General features: G+C 37.8%; 1 protein-coding gene across 1 annotated transcript in view; it reads left to right on the top strand.

Moving 5' to 3' along the window:
• LOC100486915 (fibrocystin-L) overlaps positions 1-21,633 on the top strand; it is a 92,325-nt gene that overhangs the window by 57,832 nt on the left and 12,860 nt on the right. The window contains exons 41-67 of the mRNA XM_031904604.1: positions 97-271; positions 1,682-1,838; positions 2,293-2,449; positions 2,606-2,685; positions 3,866-3,995; positions 5,683-5,812; positions 5,930-6,171; positions 6,938-7,074; positions 7,371-8,400; positions 8,881-9,072; positions 9,289-9,440; positions 9,806-9,965; positions 10,422-10,578; positions 10,895-10,952; positions 11,355-11,478; positions 11,719-11,873; positions 12,757-12,886; positions 13,125-13,243; positions 13,664-13,793; positions 13,949-14,122; positions 14,668-14,771; positions 16,613-16,739; positions 17,573-17,694; positions 18,427-18,517; positions 19,578-19,726; positions 20,023-20,145; positions 21,005-21,116. Coding sequence (XP_031760464.1) covers positions 97-271; positions 1,682-1,838; positions 2,293-2,449; positions 2,606-2,685; positions 3,866-3,995; positions 5,683-5,812; positions 5,930-6,171; positions 6,938-7,074; positions 7,371-8,400; positions 8,881-9,072; positions 9,289-9,440; positions 9,806-9,965; positions 10,422-10,578; positions 10,895-10,952; positions 11,355-11,478; positions 11,719-11,873; positions 12,757-12,886; positions 13,125-13,243; positions 13,664-13,793; positions 13,949-14,122; positions 14,668-14,771; positions 16,613-16,739; positions 17,573-17,694; positions 18,427-18,517; positions 19,578-19,726; positions 20,023-20,145; positions 21,005-21,116 — 4,617 coding nt within the window. The remainder of the gene's footprint in view (positions 1-96; positions 272-1,681; positions 1,839-2,292; positions 2,450-2,605; positions 2,686-3,865; positions 3,996-5,682; positions 5,813-5,929; positions 6,172-6,937; positions 7,075-7,370; positions 8,401-8,880; positions 9,073-9,288; positions 9,441-9,805; positions 9,966-10,421; positions 10,579-10,894; positions 10,953-11,354; positions 11,479-11,718; positions 11,874-12,756; positions 12,887-13,124; positions 13,244-13,663; positions 13,794-13,948; positions 14,123-14,667; positions 14,772-16,612; positions 16,740-17,572; positions 17,695-18,426; positions 18,518-19,577; positions 19,727-20,022; positions 20,146-21,004; positions 21,117-21,633) is intronic.

The following is a 21,633-nucleotide window of genomic DNA, read 5'->3' on the forward strand; positions in this document are numbered from 1 at the left end:
GCTTCCAGAATCACTGTACAGTACATATTTTATACATTGGAAGACATCTGGATATATAATGGACTGTAACCGATTTACATTGTCTGGTTTCGGCAGCTTCTGGCTCTACACGGACATGTGATGTTCAGGTCGCAAATGGCAATAATTATATCCAGCTGAACAGCTCCTTCACCTACAATTCTTCCCTGACTCCTATAATATTTGATGTGACCCCTAAGAGAGGTGGTACGGCTGGCGGGACAAATCTCACCATCACTGGCTCACAGTTCAGGTATTTACACTGTTGGTAATGCTTAGGGGCTGATTTAATAACCCACGAATTCGAATCCGAATTGGAAAAATTCCGATTGGAAAACGAACATTTTGCGACTTTTTCGTATTTTTTGCGATTTTTTTCGGCGCCTTTACGACTTTTCGGAAATTATCGCGACTTTTTCGTTACCAATACGATTTGCGCGAAAAAACGCGAGTTTTTCGTAGCCATTCCGAAAGTTGCGATTTTTTCGTAGCGTTAAAACTTGCGCAAAAAGTTGCAATTTTTTCGTAGTGTTAAAACTTGCGCAAAACGTCGCGCCTTTTAAGTTTTAACGCTACGAAAAAAGCGCAACTTTTCGCGCAAGTTTTAACGCTACGAAAAAATCGCAACTTTCGGAATGGCTACGAAAAACTTGCGTTTTTCCGCAAAAATCGTATTGGTAACGAAAAAGTTGCGATAATTTTCCGAAAAAATCGCAAAATACCGATCATTACGAAAAAAACGCAATCGGACGCATTCGGCCCGTTCGTGAGTAAGTAAATGGGCCCCTTAGAGATTTTGTCGGTTAGTTATACACTGTCATTGTTTACATAGAATGATACTTTTTGTTTCAGTCTATAGGGCAAATGTATTGAACTTTGAGTGTTCTTTTTCCCGTAATTCCATGCTCTCTAATTTTATGTAGATCAAGTTTTCCAAACTCAAATATTTGAGATTTATTGATCAAAAAATATCTTATCTTATTTTCAGCAGTAAAATTTGTAAAAATGAATGGAACAATATGATTTTCGTTGCTATCATTTCTTCCCCACATATTAATGAGTTTTTTCAATGTAAGTTTTTTTGTAAATATCAATTTCAAGAAAAAAGAAGGATCGCAATGGTAAAAGGCTTGAGTTGAGTCTGAGTTTTTCAAGATCAGATTTCAAATTCAGCAATTAATAAATCTGCTTTTGCACATTCTCTTGATAATGGGGTTCCCAGGTACTAAAATATGCAGTTACAAACAATAGTTCTGATATATAGATCTACAGCTGTCTGTAAAAGAATCCAACACTAAAATACATTGAGGGGGTGATTTATCAATGTTCGAGTTTGATTTTTTTCATGATTCTAGTTTTTTTTGCGCTAAAAAACTCAAATTCGAATTATGGTTCAAAAACTGGTACTTATTTAGTGCAAAAACTCTAATGTTAAACTCCGTCAACCAAACGTTTGCAAGTTTCTATAGAAGTCAAGTGGAGTTGTCCTAGGCAAAGTGAAACCATATTTTCAATTCGAGATATTCAAGACCAAATCCCAAAGACTATAAAAATTGCACTTAAGTCTTTAGTTGCACACCCATGTGTGGAAGGTTAAGGGATTTAATATCAAAATGATTTAATATTATAATGAATGTTTAAAGTGGTTTTTATGTATTTGCAGCTCAGACATCTCCCAGATCACAGTTACCGTAGCAAAAGCCAAGTGCCAAGTGCATTATGCCAATAGCACGCATATTATATGTGTAACGGGAGCTCACTCTCCTTCACAACGTACTAAGGTGCAAGTCAACATTGAAGGAAAAGGACTTGCCACAATGGTAAGTGTACCCATCATATCTTTTTTAGAGAATATGGGTTAAATTATTCATGAATGGAATAAGTATAAATTAAACCATTTAGGATAAATTAGATCTTGCCATCTCATATTTGGCCAGAAACTTTAGATTGTAGAACAAAGGTTTCTCAGCTCAGCAGTCTAAAGTCAACCGTTGTAAGAAAGAATTCAATTAGGAGATCCCCAATGTAACGGTGTACCCTACATGTAATATAAAATTAATTCAAATCATGACGTAGTATCAAATGGACTTTCCTAAATAAGTATAAGCTTATTTAAAGTCACATTTGAAAGCTAATTACTGTCCAGTTATATAGGAGTCTTGCATCAAGTCTATGTGACTAATGGCTAATTAAAGGTTTGTACTCCAGCATACTATTCTGTATTTATTCTGGCAAATACTCAAAAACTACTAAATATATATATATATATTTCAGGAAAATGCTTCTTTCTTCTACATTGACGTCTGGTCTTCAAGATACACTTGGGGGGGAGACACTCTTCCTGATGAAGGATCGCTGGCAGTTATCACACAAGGACAAACCATCTTGTTGGACCAAAGCACTCCAGTGCTAAAGATGCTTCTGATTCAGGGTAAAGGGATTGCATTTGGGCACAAGTAGAAGAAGTTCATCCATATCTGTTTAGTTTTTAGATTTGTTAGATATTACATGACTGACTTCTGAGTTACCCTAACTATGAGTATTATTTCTGCTGGGCTGTGACTTTGTTTCATTTACTGTGTAACAGGTGGAAGTTTGATCTTTGATGAAGCTGATATTGAGCTACGGGCAGAGAATATTCTGATCACAAATGGAGGGCTTCTTCAGGTACAGTAGCACACACTGGGGCCTGCTTCATGTTATATTGATTGTTGAAAACATAATAAATGGTGTTATCATCCCAAAAAATAGGGAAAAGTGAAAGTAAATGAAGTACATGTTTGCATATATTTCTGCACCCTTTTCTACTCCTGGTTTTGCCAATAAAAGCTAAAATATTAGTGCAAATTTTGCTTTCTTTTCTGTGCATTGCCCCCCCCCCCCACCTTTTGTTTTCTAATAATGGTGCTAAGTATTACATTTATCTCTACATTTTGTCACAGTATCTGTAGATAATACTGTTGGCTCTCTACTGCACGATTATAAATGGCACAGCCATAACAAGGAACTCAAATGTACAATGATATAAAAAGAATTGAGAAGTCCTTTTAGGGGGCCACATAACTCCAAATACAAACACCAATTACCAATATCTGTCTAATGACACATTAGAGGACTGGTTTCGGTATAGATCAGGGTAAATTCCATAATCACACTCAATCACAATCAACTGTAATGTACACAAGACACCATAACCATAACTACACAAGGCACCATAATTCTCATTACTACCTTGTCTACCAAGGCCACCAAAACAGTAATTCTCAAACAAGAGCTACAAAAAAATAACTTGCCATGTTTGATTGTATGGTATTAATTGCTTTGTAAATGTATAGTCACTTTGTGAAAATACCACTCATGTTACATATGATATCAAACCCTACTGGAAATTATCAAGGAAATTAGGTCTGTGACCTCCAGTATCTAAAGGGCTTTGGTCATAAAACTTCTAGGTGACCTCTAGTGTCAATATTATTTTCATAAGTGGTCCACTGGTCTTTCATTCATTGTTGTTGAACAATTTGGGAGGACAAGAGGTGCAAAACATATTTCTGGGGTTAATATCATGAGTATTATTCTCCATATTTGGATGAATTTATTTGGATTAATTTCCCATATTTTTCCAAAATATAGGCCTAAGCCAAATATAATGATAACAAATAGAAGAGGGTCTTCTACCACATGAGCTTAATAGCTAGATGATATTTGGATTCCCAGTTCTAAACAGAGACATGTGTGTGAATAAGTATCAATGCAAGCTGTGAATTAGGTGGTTATCCACCAAACCATCCCAGCCTCAAATACTCACATATGTATTGCATTTATTATTTGCTTTGTTGACATCTAGATTGGAACTGAAGATGCGCCATTCCAGCACAAAGCAATAATTACTTTGCATGGACATTTACGGTCTCCTGAGTTACCCGTGTACGGTGCAAAGACATTAGCTGTGAGGCAAGGAACGCTGGATCTACACGGTAAAATTGCATTTTAGGTGGAGCAGCAACTATTGTTATAGTGAATAACATTTATGGGGGCATTTACTAAAGCTCGATTTTTTCAATTCAGGTTTTCTGATGCCGAAAACCCAAATTTGTCCACAAAACTACAACAATTCTGAATAATAAAATACACCAGCTAAAAACTGTCAAGATCATGTAGAAGTTAATGGCAGATGCCTCTTTTAGAATTGTAGGATTCTTTGCTTTGTGGTTTTGCTGGCTTTTGTGCGTGCGATAAAAATGTTATTGCGTCTAAATTTTCATCACTTAATGCACAATTCACTATAAGCAAACTTGCGCTAATTTACGTGCGATATTGCATGCGGCATTTACTGCATGTGCGCTAATTAACGCCTATTATTATGTGCGCTAATAGTCACCGCGTATAAATAGTGCATATAAATAGTAGTCGCATATAAATATTTATATGCTACAATTTATATGCGACTACTATTTATATGCTACTATTTATATGTGGCTACTATTTATATGTGGCTACTATTTATATGCTACTATTTATATGCGCCTACTATTTATATGCTACTATTTATATGCTACTATTTATATGTGGCTACTATTTATATGTGGCTACTATTTATATGTGGCTACTATTTATATGTGCCTACTATTTATATGCTACTATTTATATGCTACTATTTATATGCGCCTACTATTTATATGTGGCTACTATTTATATGCTACTATTTATATGTGGCTACTATTTATATGTGGCTACTATTTATATGCTACTATTTATATGCGCCTACTATTTATATGCTACTATTTATATGCTACTATTTATATGCGCCTACTATTTATATGCTACTATTTATATGCTACTATTTATATGCGGCAAACTGGCGGCTGCGTCACTCTGGGGCCAACACAGACTTGAATAAATAACACAGCAAAGTCCATATTGTGTTGCCAAAAGCTCATTAACTGTACTTTTCTATAATTACCGCCTTCCTCAACTAGGTGTTAATTTTCGCATAGTCTAGTGCGATATTTAGCGCGTCTAAGTGTTTGTGAATCATGCGTTAGTATTCTTTTCTGCGCGCTAATTACCGCATGCGTTAACATTACTGAATGCGGTTGCACGCAAATTAACGCATGCGATAATACTGTAGTGAATTGCGCGCTAATTGTCGCATCTTTTTTACAGCAAAAAAACGTGCAATAAAAATTAACGCACTTTAGTGAATCGACCCTTAAAGGAACAGTAAAACAAAAAAATGAAAGTGTATAAAAGTAATAACAATATAATGTACTGTTGCCCTGCATTGCTACAACTGGTGTGTTTGCCTCAGAAAGACTACTATAGTTTATATAAGTTAGCTGCTGTGTAGCCATGGGGGCAGCCATTCAAAGGAGAAAAGGCACAGGTTACTTAGCAGATAACAGATAAACCACCATTATATGGGGCTTATCTACTAGTTATCTGCTATGTAACCTGTGCCTTTTCTCCTTTTTTTCAGCTTGAATGGCTGCCCCCATGGTTACAGAGTAGCTTATTTATATAGTAGCTTTTCTGTAGCAAAAACACATGTTTTTTGCAGAGCAACAGCACATTATATTTAAATTACTTTAAAACACTTTAATTTGATGTTACTGTTCCTTTAAAAGTTTAAAGGTGAACTACCTCTTTAATATTATTCTCCAGGACAACCAGTGCCTGTAACTTGGACCCGTCTGGCACAAACAGCTGAAGCTGGAACTTCTACTCTCATCTTGCAAAAAAGTGTAACTTGGAAGCCTGGAGATGAAATCGTCATAGCGTCTACAGGAGATAGGTACAAAGTAATGTGTAAATATGTTACAAAAGTGAAAGATTTTCAGTTTGCTCATTTCTCTCACATTCGGAATGATCCAGGTAAATTTTAGTGCCTATTTGTACTTTTTTCCAACAGACACAGCCAGAGAGAAAATGAGAAAATGACAATCTTGAGCATTTCTCAAGATGGTAGAACTGTGAATCTAACACAGCCATTAACTTACAAGCACTTGGGGATATCGGTCACTCTTCCTGATGGCACAATATTTGACGCAAGGGCAGAAGTTGGCGTTCTTACGAGAAATATTCTTGTGAGAGGATCTACTAACGTTGAATGGAGTGACACAATACCAGCTTGTCCTGATGGATTTGATCCTGGTAACTATTAGTTAAAGAAATATTAGTTTTAGTTGAAAAGTTGTCTGCTTGTCCATGCTGTAAGTTTTGAGGTTGCTGACCCAGTACAGTATATGTAACTCTGCTACTAACTGCCAGCTGCCTGTTAGTAGCAGTATATTAGTAGTAGTACTATTCCACAGAAGATGTCTTCTGGGATCTAATCTCCGCCCCCAAAATGTATGTGAATCTAGCCACACATGGAACCATTATTTCACCAAGCAAGTGGATCTTGGCCACCCAGGCACTATGTACCATTGGCTTATAACTGGAGGATGTGCAGACACAGATGCTCAAGAGTGAGCATCAATGGTCCAATGTTCTTTTTGCCCGCAGGGATTTTTAAACTTGCCCAATAGATATCTGACTGATCCACAATCACACAGACCATCATTTTGGCAATACTTCATACTTACAACAACAACAAACATTTGTAAAGCGCTTTTCTCCCGTGGGACCCAAAGCGCTAACGCAGTCTGGAGTCAGCAGCTAATATTGATCCACAAATGGTCACCTTTAGTTACCTTTATCAGCACTGGGGCTTATCTGTTTGCATGGCAGATGGCTGCTTGTATTTAAGCTCACAAGCATCCACATGCATCAATTATTTCTTGGAAGTAGGTAGGGTTTCATTTTGCTTCTCAGAAGACTCTAGCTAAAGAATATTTACAAAATGTTTAGGAATTTAAACAGGGATACAAAAGCAAATTATTATTTTTATTCATGTATCATTTCTGATCTTGTTTAGGTGAATTTGCTACACAAACATGTTTCCAGGGAAGATTTGGTGAAGAAGTAGGAAGCGATCAGTTTGGAGGCTGTATTATGTTCCATGCTCCAAAGCCAAATCAGCTTTTGTCCATTGGAAGAATAGAATATGTGGAGGTAAGCAACAGGAAAGTTAGCAACAATCATAGTATTGTCTTTGTACTGATTTTAGTTCCTAGTACTTTATTTGGTTTTCATCTTTGGAATAAGTATCTCTCAGACATTTGATTATGGTTTCTGGAGTCAAAATATAGTTTATATTTCTATATAAATGGCGGCACGGATGTTGAAGAGAGATCAAGAAAGGCATCGAGCTGGTTTGTAGTATGTATGGTCCCACCATACTTATTTATGTTTACACAGTTTACTGTTTATTCTGGTATCTAACTAAGTCCATTAATTGTATTCTGTAGGTATTCCATGCAGGACAAGCTTTCAGGCTTGGGCGCTATCCAATACACTGGCATTTAATGGGTGATCTCCAGTTTAAGTCATATGTACGAGGCTGTGGCATTCACCAGACATACAACAGAGCTGTTACCATTCAAAACACCCATCACCTTCTTGTGGAAAACACTGTAATATATGACATTATGGGAGGAGCATTCTTTATTGAGGATGGAATTGAGCATGGGAACGTCCTTCAGTATAACTTGGCTGTGTTTGTTCAGCAAAGCACCAGTCTCCTAAATGATGATGTCACTCCAGCTGGCTTTTGGGTAACTAACCCCAATAATACAGTTAGGCACAATGCAGTGGCTGGGGGCACACACTTTGGTTTCTGGTACAGAATGCATGATAATCCAGATGGTCTCTCCTATAACCCATCAATTTGTCAAAAGAGAGTCCCACTTGGTGAATTTTACAACAATACTGTTCACTCTCAAGGATGGTATGGAATCTGGATTTTTCAAGAATACTTTCCAAAGGCGGGTGGCGGGTGTGGTTACACTATTCCACAGCCTGCTGCTTTTAAATCACTGACAACCTGGAACAGTCAGAAAGGGGCAGAGTGGGTGAACGGTGGAGCTCTTCAGTTCCACAACTTCACATTGGTAAATAACCAAGATGCAGGTATAGAAATGAAGAGAGTTTTTTCAGAACATGTTGGTGGCTGGGGAGAAGCAATTGGAGCTGAAATTAAGAATACTAAAATAGTCGGCCATGTTGATGAACTTGGGTTAGGCTCCAATTACTGCACTGCCAGAGGTATAGTTCTTCCATTTGATGAGGGCTTAACTGTGTCATCTGTAACCTTCATGAATTTTGATCGGCTGGGATGTGCCAGCATAGGTGTTACATCGATTGCAGGATTATGTATCGACAGATGTGGAGGCTGGAGCACCAGATTTGATGGCATAAAGTATTTTAATTCACCAAACAAGGCTGGATTCAGATGGGAACATGAAGTTGTTTTAATTGATACAGATGGTACTCTAACAGGTAAACCTATTATCCTATGTATAAATAAATGTTTGTGTGTATGTGAGTATGCATATACTGTGAATGGGTTTGTGTATGTAAATATTTCATTGCAGTATATGCGTTGCACCTTGCTCTGCATATGGTGTAGATTGTAAAGAGCAAAGTATAATGATGTGGGTGCAATCCAGCCTCATACTTTCATAACTGTCATAGGCAGCAGGCTGCCCTGAGTCTTAAACATGTTGGTGCTCCCTAAGCTTGTGAATCAGTATGAAATACGGGGATGTCCACACATACTGGCCTCAGCCTGCCCCAAGAGGCAATTAGAAAGCTTAATTATAATCAAGCAGGCTCACAAAGAGCTAATGATTGGCCAAGGCTCTCCAGTTAATAAATTGGACAATGCTGTACTCAGCAAATAGGATGTCAAAAGTTTAAACAAATTCATGAAGGAAGAAAAATCAACCCTTGGGTTCAATGTTTTGCCCTTTCTTGTAGGAGGGACTGGAAATAAAGTGGTACCAAAAAGTGGATTGCTGGACCCCTCACAGTGCAGTAAAAGCAGTGACTGGAGTGTTGGGTTCAGTGGATATGTTTGTAACTCCACTGTCAGGTTCCATCGCTTGGCCTTCAACAATCCAACGCCAACTTCTCTTACTGGGAAGGATGTCATCCTTTCAAATTCTTTTGGTAGGTCAGAAAATTATTTGAAAAATCCCTTTACCCGGAGAATCTTTTTTTTTTTTTATTATATATATTTATATCTGTATTCTCTCCTTTCTGTATATGTCTCATATTTATTTTCTACTTATTTCTGTACGTCTTTCCAGATTTGTAGGTCCACTTTTTGCCAATATTATAAGAGAACTTTATTCAAATAAACATTTTGCATTGGATACATTCTAGGTGTCAGCGTTGTACCTTTTCTTACGGAACGTTTGACTCATAGGCCTGGATGGATGGCTCTGCTGCCCAGTACAGATACTTATAACTGGTATTTCAGGGATGCTGCTTACATGTCAAACATCAGCTATCAGTCGACTTTCTATGGTTTAGAGGTAAAGAAATAAATGCATTATTAAAGAAAATGGTAAAATACATTCAAGTCAAGAACTGTGCTCAAGGGACTTAACAGTCCAAGACATAACAAATGCATGTACAACTCCATCCTCATAACTAAGCAGGTCATAAAAATGTACTATACTCAAATTTACAACCTTAATGAAGAAAGTGAGTTATATTTCCCAGATGTAACCCAGAACTGGTTCCAGTTACAATATCATAACATTTAGAGAGCTTTCTGTCAATGAAGAGATGACTCTTCCATACGCAATGCCACTACAATAAGAACAAAATGCAGTGATACTTCTATCAATGTAAAAACTTCTGAAACATTTTTTAAAACTTTTTTTTCACTGTATAGAATTCAGACTTTGTCATAGTATCCCACAACCTTACTCAAAGGCCAGACAGGTTTACAATAGTTGACACAAGAAATGGATCTCAGCAGCAAGTGACATATGGCACCAACAACAATGGAGACTGGTACTTTAACGACAACACAACTACATTATATTATCTCGGTACGTGATGCAATTTGATGACAAAAAAACATAATGACTCAAGATATGATCCATTTTGAGAAAGATCAGGTTGTTTAATGTTAAGTGCTCTTAATTTAGATGTGCTATTTCTTCCAGCTTGACCAAAAAATTCTTCTAAAAAAAAGCCTATACAAGTATATAAAGCCGTAAAGTATTCTTCCTTTTGGGCATTTTATGGCAAATTGCTTCTCTGCCCTTCAAAAATAAGTGACTAAATCCCAATACCTCATTGTCTGGCAAAATATTAGTTCTTACTTGTTGACATATAGAAGTAAAATATACGTGGTTGTTAGTGGAGTTTAAATAAATCACATATCACCTTCATAATGAATAGCGTTTAAAAAGTAATGCGTTTCATTTACTCCTAATTATCTAAAGTATAACCTTTCCATTTGAAAGAGAAAAGATGGAATTTGACTATTTATATTGTTGCAGTATCTGGAAAACACAAGTTACAAAAACGTGCTGTTGCTGGGACACTGGATCCTAATATGATAAATGTGGATGTCAATCTCAAAACCCTCATCTGCTATTATAAGAACTGTGTCCCTCCTCCTCCTCCAGCTTCCATCGTTGTGCCATCGTCCTACGAGTAGGTATTAGTTGACAGAACACCACCCACTTTTGTGACCCCTTGTGGCCATATTTAAACGATCAAGAAGTTGATGGGCTTGTTGGCATTTTAACACACAAAAACAACAAAAAAATGTACAGGACATTGAAATATGACTTACTTGCGTTTTTGAATCTCTAATACAATTTATTTAAAATATGTAAAAGTATTTTCCTTTTCTGTTGTGGAGGGTAGGGAGTTTCAAATGACACCTCATCAGGAAACTGTAATTTAATATAATTTATTGTAATATAAGGTATTCCCCAAGGACTCTTAATGCTCATTTAACTTAAAGCTTCACTTTGCTCCTCGTGAAGACGAGCCCTGTCCTTACGCGTACCATAGTGCAGGAGGTAAGGACAGGGCCCCATTGTGACCTGTACCTCCCAACACTCCCTAAATTAACATGTCTGAGTGATGCGTAAGGGAATGGGTAGGATGTGGGAGAGGGTACGCCTAGGTGCCTCCCCCCACCTGCCCCTCACTAATGCAGTGCTGGCTAATGCAGTCAATGCTGTATTTGTATGGGAAGTGACACATCTACATGCTCTGTTATGAATACCACAGTGTGCACAGTGCAAAAGATGTTCGATTGTGGCTTTTTTTGCACTTTGCCCACTGCATTATTTAATGTAAATAACCCTTAATAATTGCACCCAGGTGCAGAACCTGCAGCAACTAATCAGCAAGTAACATTTACTGGTCACCTGTTTAAAAACAAGCATCTGAAAAATCATTTTCTGATGCATTGTAAGACAACAGTTCCATGTATATTTCTATTGCTTCCCAGTTATTGGTCCAACCATTCATTCTGGGAATCATCTGTAGAGAACAACAAAACGGTTCCAAAGGAAGGATCGAACGTGATCATCCCTGCAGGTACAGTGGAACCTTTAGATGTAGAACATGCTAACAATGTATTTTTTCCTATTTTGCCCATACATATATAGTCAAGGTGTCACTATACACTTACATTTTGTGCATCCTGCTGTACAGAACTGAGGGTTTACTATGTACTTATGTAGTTCCCAGACACCTCTTCCTCTGTTGCATGCTTTTTTAGGGAAAATATACTTTATGTAAAGTCTGCATTCTTCTTTTCTCTGATGAATATTTCAGACAAATGGGTCATAGCTGATGTAGACATCCCACCTCTAGAAAAGCTGGTTATTTATGGCATTTTAGAGATACGAAACCTCACAAACAACTCGACATCTAAAAGCAGCAGTGTCTACAGGACAACTGTGCTCAATGCTACGTACATATCTATACAGGTGAGGAACACAAGGACATGCAAGAAACTTTTATAACACTGTGGTAAGGTATCTCTGCTCCATTACTGGGCAAAGGGAGGTTCCATCTTCTACTACAATTCAGGTATTATGGCATCTCATTGAATTTCTCTCTCCCCAAGCAAAGGTTATCAAACCAAACCTAGAGGGATTGATACCTATTGTAGGTGTTAATATTTATATAACAGTTTTTTATGTTCCTTTGGCACCTGAGTATCCAAAACCTCCTTCAAATTACTGAAGCATATCCACAAATTCACATATCCACCCGTGAGCTGGCTATTCATACAAGAAAAAGAATCAAGGTTACCATGTGTCATTAAGCCAACCTCTCAGTATTTGCAGAGCTGTACATTAACAGAATTAAAGAACAGACAGGGATCAAATATAGAGTAGAAAATCATTCAAAATGAAATGCTAAGCATTAAGAGACAGGAGGGAGGAGGTTCCTGTCCCTTGGAGCTTTTAAACTTAAACTTTTAAACTTAGCATCTCAGTAGCAGTCCAGAGCACACTGAGCATGTGCAGTGTCACTGACACTCAAATGATAATCTAACAATATCTAAAAAGATGAGGTGCCATGGTATAGTGGCTGCTGAACCTTCGGCTGGTACAGTCAGTTCACTGTATAAAACACACCATTTTTAGTAATGTTCTTATGGAGGCTTTCGTTTTTCTTTAAAGAAGGATCATTACTATGTGTATGTGAGCAATGTAATAATATTTATGAGCCCTTTCTTTTTGGCTTATATTGTTTGGATGCCACAGGTGTATGATCCAGTTCTACCCCCAAGTAATAACTTTACCTTGTTTTATTAATGATATGGCTTTAGATGAATGTGAGACATTGCTCTGTTTCATGTAGGGTGGAAGGTTGATAGCAGGGAAGGAGAACGATCCATTCCAGGGGGAGTTACACATTATCCTAAAAGGAAACCATTCAACACCAGAGATGCCTCTGCCTGATGGTCCCAACCAGGGCTCCAAGGTTCTTGGTAAGTGCTATGATCTAGGATTCCCAGCCATTTGATCAATTCAGGTAGTCTTTCTGAACACAATAGATCAGGGATCCCTGATCTTTCTTACTCATGAGCCACAGTCAAATGTAAAAAGACTTGGAGAGCAACAGAAGCACCATAAAAGTTCATGGATATGTCAAATAAGGGCTAAGATTCTAAACAATACATTGGATGACATGGCTGATATAGGATATTAAATCAGACATTATTCCAGGTGTGTTTGGCCAACTGGACCTGCATGGAATGCCCCGCTCTGTTTACAGGACCAAGTTGGCAAGAACAGCAGCCGAAGGATCCCAAACCATTACTTTAGTGGATGCTGTAGACTGGCAGGTAACACTATAATCTTCATCAAGCATTTAAAGTAAAAAAGAGTTTTCAGAATTATAAAATGTTCAGTTAGTAACAAGGAAGAAAGCAGAAGTGCAATGTTTAATGAATTAATCCCTTCATTGGTACATGATAGTGTCACAGGTCTTTTAAAGTAGGGCAATGTAGACTTCATTTATTAAATAAGGGTTCCTATACTATACAGGTTGTAAGGAAGGGATTTTAAGTATGAGGGACACAGTTAAATACCACTATTGTTTGCAATTCCCTCCCAACTCCACTCAGTAGTGGCGCAAAAAATAACTACATGTACATTTTTCTCCAAGTTCCAACCCCCCCATAATGACTCCTACCTAAAAACTGGGCCTTGCATGATAAATGGCTACTTAGGTGGATATCTCTACTTTTCTAATATTGTGATAGGCTGGAGAAGAAATTTTAATCACTACCACCAGTTATGATACCTGGCAGACAGAAACCAGACAAATTATCACTGTGTCTCCTGACATGAGAACTATCACTCTGAATGCTTCTCTCAACTACACCCACATTGGTAAGTGAGCGTGCTACCTGGGCACCCCTAGTCACCTGATAGGATGGGATTCTGTGTATCCCTTGAAAATCATATATAGCTGTTATTAGTGAAGTGTTTTCATTGGTTGGGCAAACATTCCCAGTAACCGTCCCATACATGTGTTTCCTTTGTAGCTGAGAGCTATTCTGTGGCCAACACAAGCTGGAATTACACACTGGCAGCCGATGTTGCTTTATTGACCAGAAACATAAAGATCATTGGGCAAGATTACCCAGGCTGGTACCAAGAATCGTTTGGTGTGCGGGTGCTGGTTAGCACATTCTCGATGAATAACGTTCAGTATACAGGTACAGGGAATTCTACCAATCTATCGGTATTGATCTCTAACTTCTTTTTTTTTTTTTTTTTTATCCAGATTGCTATTTCTGCATTCCTTGGAGCACATTAATTAAAAGGTGAAAACAGAGTTCACAGCAGTTCACCCAGTTCCCTTTATATGGTCTTAGGATCTTATGTATCAAAAAGTAAAGTTCACCCATTGATGAATGCCCTGAAAACAATATACAATAAACAGATTTCTCTTCTGATGAACTGTGATGAACTCTATTTTTGTCATTTAATAAATATGACCCCTTGAGCATATAGATTCTAAGCATCCTATCTTGTGTTAAGTGTGTCATTAATAGTCATTATCCCTCTATCATGCTCCAACATACAAAAGATCCAAAAATGAATAAAGTAGTAATAAAAGAAAAACATGCTGAATTTACATTGTATGGTTTTCATTTGAGAGGATTCCCAGTTAACTACTGTACATAACAATATACTGTCATACATTGTGCCTTAGTAACAGTACATGGTACTAAAACTTAAAATAATTTGTTTTGAACAGGAAGTGCAAGAATTGAAAATGTTGAATTTTACCACAGTGGACAGCTGGGCTACACCGACCCATCAGACCCCCGATTTTCATTGGCTTTCCTGTATCTTGGAGAGGTAATGTTTCGAATCCTGAGTATCTTAAACAATGGTTGTTTTTTGTTGTTTTTTTTCAACTAAACACACAGTTATAGTACACTGAATAATGGCTTACTGGGGAGACCACGCCTATAGCGGTGTAAATGTTACTTGTCTTTTCTTCTGCATTTTTCAGCAAATCCATGATTCATATGTTTTAGCTCTGAGTTCTCTTCACTACCCCCCTCTCGCCAGTCTGTCTCTCTTCATGCAGGATTTGTGTCACAGGCAGTTATTCTGAAAGACAGTTAAAAGAACAGTAACACCAAAAAATGTATATATTTTAAAGAAATTAAACTATAATGTACTGCTGCCCTGTACTGGTAAAAGTTGTTTGTTTGCTTCAGAAACATTACTAGAGTTTATATAAACCCTGGTGTGTAGCCATGGGGGCAGCCATTCAAAAGAAGAAAAGGCACAGGTTATACAGCAGTTAACAGATAAACCCTGTAGAATACACTGGTGTCTTATCTGTTATCTACTATGTAACCTGTGCCTTTTCTCCTTTTTTCCAGCTTAAATGGCTGCCCCCATGGCTACACAGCAGCTTACTTATATAAACTATAGTAGTGTTCCTGAAGCAAACACCTCAGTTTTACCAGTGCAGGGCAGCAGCACATTATATTTTAATTACTTTTGAACACTTTCATTTTTTGGTGTTACTGTTCCTTTAACTTTAGTACAATGTCTACACAAAGGGAGCAGACACCAGTGAATATGACCAAAAAGTCTGACTCCTGCATGAAGGGAGATATGACTGCAACATACCATAGAGTAGTCAGTCTGACAAGTCTGCCCATTGATAATACTCTTTGTTGGTTACATGATAATATCTAAGCCTGTACAGCCAGCTTTAGACTCATATTACTGAATTGCACCAAATCCAGTTTTTCAGATTCGGCCGAACCCATCGTAAAGGATTCAGCCGAATACCAAACTGAATCCTAATTAGCATACACTAATTAGGGTTCGAAATGGTTAAGTGTCAGTGTGCAAAGTGTGCGGCGAAAAATTTTCCACTTTCGTATTTAAGTGACAAAAAGTCACATGATTTTTAGGATTCGAATTCGGTTTGGCCAGGACCATGGAATTGGCTGAATCCGAATGCTGACGAAAAAGGCAGAATCCTGGCCGAATACCGAACCGAATCCTGAATTCGGTGCATTCCTACTGAATTGTATTGTTAAATGATCTGATATTTGGTTCTTACATGGTTAAATATATTAGTGGGGGGGCATATATATATATGTGTGTAGAACAGACTAGATGGGAAGAGTAACAATACAAAAAATCTCCTTAAATTCTACTTTGCTATCAAAACCTCCACCTATAAACTCAAAGACAGATTTAGCAAATATTAAAATGTTTCCCAATCTGAAAAAACTTGAAAGTGCCCTTTGTTATGAAAAAAAAAATTATAATCACAAATTTCAAATTGATCTTGGAAACTCAAATGAAAAAATAGCTTGAATTTTGAAAATGCAACTCCCACTGACTTCTATATAAAATCACCAGCTTACAGATGCCAAAGTTTTCAAGTTTTTTTGCTCTTAATAAGTATTGGAGATTACAGATTTGGAAACTCAAATTTGAGATTTTTATAGGCAAAAAACTTGAGAAGAGATATCAAATGGATAATTGTTCCCACTTAACCAAACCATGCATTTAAAAAAATCAGTATTAATCATATGATTTATCAATCACAATGGACCAGTGTTGGCTTTAACTGTAGTAAAACATTGTTGCTGTAATGATAATAATAATAAATGATGGTAATTATTAGGGTATGCACTGTATCAGACATGTAATATATTTTGTAGGTATCGAGGAACACCTCCTACGTCCAAGGCTGCTCCTTCCACCAGGGCTTCTCGCCAGCAATTGGTGTTTTTGCCACCAACGGATTGGATATTGAGGACAACGTTATTTACTTTACAGTGGGAGAAGGTAATGCTGGATTCTTTTAATGTTGCATCTTGAAAATAATTTAAAAAAAGGGGGGGAAGGAGAAATTAGCTGACAAGAAGTTGACACATGTGCGTTATGGGAGCCAAGTGAGTTCTTATGTTTGGGCAGCTTGTAGTGAAGTATTCACCTTGTAAAAGTCAAACAACAAACATGTGCCTACTTAAACAAATACTGTCAAGGCAAAACATTTTTTTTTCAAAATGTAGTTTGTTAGTAGAGCTTCTCCAGCAGAATCCTGCATTGTAATCTGTTTTTTTGTATATTTAAGTTTGAAATTTTACATGGGGCTAGCCATGTTTGTCATTTCCCAGGGTTCCACAGCCACGTGACTTGTGCTCTGATAAACTGTAGTCACCCCCCACCAGCAGCCATTCAGTAGAACAATAGGAAGGTAGAAGATAGCAGCTCCCTGACACCTGTAGTAGTTATCACATTATCAATAGTAAGAAAGTCCGGCTTGGGACTCCTCCGGTTACATGGGAGTAGGAGAAACAATAGGTTAGTTGAAAGCAGTTCTAATGTGTAGCGCTGGCTCCTTCTGAAAGCTCAGACTCTGAAAGCTCAGACTCAGGCACAATGCACTGAGATGGCGCCTACACACCAATATTACAGCTACAAATACATTTGTTGGTTCAAGAATAAAATTTTAAATGATAGAATGAATTATTTGCTATGCAAGCAGTGTAATTTAGAAATAAAATGTACCCTATAAAAATCATGACAGAATCCTTTTAAACATGAAAATATACCCAATAAAGGACTGTTTTTACATTGGCATCTACTGAAAAATTAATTTTTTAACTCCTCTTTAGGAATCATAGTATCAGGAGAACGTATAACTGTGCGGGGAAATCTTGTATCAGTCGCTGTCTGGCCAGGAACCTACCAGGGAAGATTTCAAGTAACCAATAATTTATGGAATGCTGGTATAGAGGTTGGTATATTTTCATATATATATAATCAGTAAAATTTATCAGAGAAATTTAAATTTCATTCCTATATTTAAATAGTTTGTTAAATTGAGTTTTGTATTGTACTGAAATGTAAATTATATATGGAGTAATATATGTACCCCTATTTTAAAATATTAGGATATTATAAGTCACCAAGAAGTGCCACAATGATATAAAGGCACAAGGCTGAACGCAAAGTGACTTCTAATATCCATATATTTTACAACAGGCAGTAGACCATTTCTTAATATACACAAGTTTGAGGGAGTCATGTGACAAATTATATCACTAAGCACTGATAATATAGGGAACTGTAAATGTTGGGATATGTCATCGAGGAGCTCAATGACCATAAGGGCACAAGGTTGAGTTGTCATTTAACTCTCAAATGCCTTCTAATATCCTCAATCTTATAACAGGGGGTGCAATATTTATTATTACAAGTTGCAATGGCACTAACAACATTACTAAGCACCAAATGGCTTTTTTTGTTATTATATATTAGTTAAAGTTCACTTTAAAAGTACTGAAGGTGTGCTGTGAGCCTGGTGTCTTAATCGCAAAGAGATCATAAAATGTGGGATTTCGTAAATCAGGGATTTGGCATTTTTTGCTGTAGTTTAGCAACAGCTAAAGGACATCCTCATCCTATATCCCTAGAAACTGTTGTTGTAATAGAGAGACTTAATGATTCGGTGATTATTCATTTCTAGATCAGTGAAGGAACTGACATAGTGTTACAGAACAATGTGGTTGCTGGATTTGAAAGAGTTGGATACCACATTAATGGGGAACCCTGCACAGGTATGGGCTCAGGCCACTGGACACATTTCCTTTTTAACTTTAACCACAAGTCATTCCTATCAATGCATTATACTGTATAATTCCAAAAGGAAAAGACATTACTTAGCCAAAGAAAAGAATATGGCTGTTCAAGGTAATAAGATCTATTCAGAAATCCTCAACGCGACCCAGGTGTTTTAGGTTGCTGGAAACTTGAGCCGGCAAAGAGGTATCTCTATCGTACAACTACCATGGCTAAAGTCACATGGACAGGTATACCCCCCCCCCCAAAAAAAAGACATCACGTAAGCCAGAGATCCCCAACCTTTCTTACTCTCGAGCCACAATCAAATGTAAAAAGACTTGGAGAGCAACACAAGCACCATAAAAGTTCATGGAGGAGCCAAATAAGGGCTAAGATTGGCTATTAGGCAGCCTCTATGCACCCTATCAGCTTACAGGGGCTTTATTTGGTAGGAAATCTTGTTTTTATTCAACCAAAACTTACCACCAAGTCAGGGATTCAAACATAACTCCCTGTTTGGGGGCACTGGGAGCAACATCCAAGGGGTTGGGGAGCAACATGTTCCCCCGAGCCACTGGTTGGGGATCACTGACGTAAGCCATTAAAGTCAACAGGATTGAGTCTGGGTGAATGGCTTTCATTTACATGGCATTTTCAATAGAATTGTATGTAGAGCTACTAAAGTTTTAACTGCAATGCCTTTCGTTCATATGGCGGTGTGTATTGGCTGCCTCTTTTCTTTTTTGCACATCTTTGCAAAAGGCCCCTTAGTTGCTATGAGCTTGACACCCAACCAATCATTTGGGATCACCTCCATGAATGCATTCTGGCTGCCTCACTCCTAATGTCAACTGTGGGTTAAAGCAGCAAAATCAGAGCTCGCCATTCATTGCTGTAATGGTAATGATGCTGTGAAATAAAGTGCTTTACAGCTTTATGTTCTATGTCTCTAAACCTCCCTGCTTAGCTTGCCTACCTTAATATGAACACTGGGCCTTAATAAAGATTGCAAAAGCAAAATAATATGGGTGCTAAAGATACACAATGTTTCTGCAGATGGGAATGACACCAGAGTACAGTGGCTGAACAATGAAGCACATGGAGGATTATATGGAGTTTATATGAATAAAGATGGGCTTCTTAAGTGTTCCCTAATCAGAAGATTTACAGTGTGGAGATGTTGGGACTATGGCTTTTACTTCCAGGTAATAAGTCTCATTTACACATTAAATATTAAGGTCCTTGCACCTATACACAATCAACTTGTTCAGAGTATTTTGATGTATTGGTTGCAAGTACACCTTGTATGGGTGCAAAGAAGTCCTGGAGTTATGCTATGAGGCAATTATACTTCCAGGGATCCCTTTGTAGCACCTGCCACATTTCCAAATCACCAGCCATTGGTGGAAAAAATACTCTAAAAACAACTCTAAGCTGCTACCAGAATGTGTAGATCCCCCATAACATATGAAGCTCTTATTATAATATATTGCTTTTGCAGGTACCAGTAAGTCTGAAGATTACAGAATCTGTATTAGTTGACAATGGCATGGGAATATTTACTATTGTTTACGGACCAGCCGCAACCTCTCATGAGTTATCTAATAAAACTGTGGATATCTCGGTAAGAAATAAACTGTATTTCCACTTCAATGCAGAGGTTTATTGGCTGTATCTCTGGAGCAACAGGGAACCACAATGCCCTCCTTTCTGATGTGTTTTGTGTAATAAACATTATGGCATAATGTCAGCAGGGCTGTCTTTAGCGCTGGCCAACTCCAGCCTAAAGCCGGCCTTACATGTGTCAATCTGTTATGCTATAAGGCTGATTGACCCACAGGTGAACAAACAGAAAGTGCAAGGGGCCACACATAGTATTGTTCCAGTCATTTGTGAAAAGAGCATGTATGATCAGAACAGTACATAAATATTGGTTGGGATCCACAACACAGTAGGGCTCATTTATGAAGTGCAAAGTGCAAACCGCAAAGTGGAAAATCACCATGTCCCTACACCTTGCACAATAGGTGAAGGTCTTTGCACTACAAAATTGAACCTATGGTGAGTGCAGGCACAAGACAAAGAAAAATAATGTAAAAGCTATAAAAAAAATAGGACCATCTGAAAAGTTGCTTATAGGACGTTCTGTTAAAAGGCTAAATCACTAGGGGGTGCCAAATGTTAGGTACCCCCCGGTGATTGAAATTGCTTACCTGAAACTCAGGGTAAATGCGAGTGATTTTCACTACCCCACAGCCAGTGCAGTTTTCTCTTAACAGGAGCACCGGTCGGGGGTTTCAGGTAAACGATTACTTTCCTTTTCTTTTAGCGGCTATGTCAGGAAATGATTTAGACATAGCAGTGCCAGAAAAGATTAGCTGTGATGTTGTAATTATTCACCTAGAAGGTTATGTGCTACAGCTGGTTCTTAAACTACTGTTTTTTTTTACTCAAGTTTCCCAATGTGGTATCTGTGTTTGCAGAAATCATTACTTGTGGGGAGCAGTCCAAGCTTCAACTGCAGCGATATCCTGACAGATAATGACCCCAATATTAAGATATCAGCAGGACAACGAAGCATCAGGCCTCTGACAGGTATAGATATGTCAAACATTATATACCAATATATTAACACATTCTGTGCATTAAACTATTAAAAAATGCCCTCCCCTTTAAATAAAACAGGGATTGTTTGTCCATATATTGCAATATAATTCAAGCAGGCCAACTACGTCACAGTCATCCCCAGTCTGGCCTGTCCTACACTCATTTTCATCTTATTCTGCTCTTCATTAGATCAAAGATCCCATTGGTTGCTACTTGTGACTTACGGAAGCATACATTTTAAAGGAGAAGTCATTTCGGCATTTTACTGCCAATAGATTTGCCACATTTGCTCCACCTAGAACAATATATTTATTCTGCCGAAACCATACCTGAAGGGAGGGGGAGAGCATTCTTATGAATTCTTATAGAAGGGGGGATCAGGAGAGGAGAGAGAGGAGAGAACTGCACAGACTCTGGCCCCGGGAACAAAGGAAGAAACAATAATTCCTGTGTTTCTTTTGATAGAGGACTAGTTTCTGTGCTTATGGCTGTATTTACATAGACC

This window comes from Xenopus tropicalis, chromosome 6 (assembly GCF_000004195.4).
Source record: "Xenopus tropicalis strain Nigerian chromosome 6, UCB_Xtro_10.0, whole genome shotgun sequence".
NCBI lineage: Eukaryota > Metazoa > Chordata > Amphibia > Anura > Pipidae > Xenopus > Xenopus tropicalis.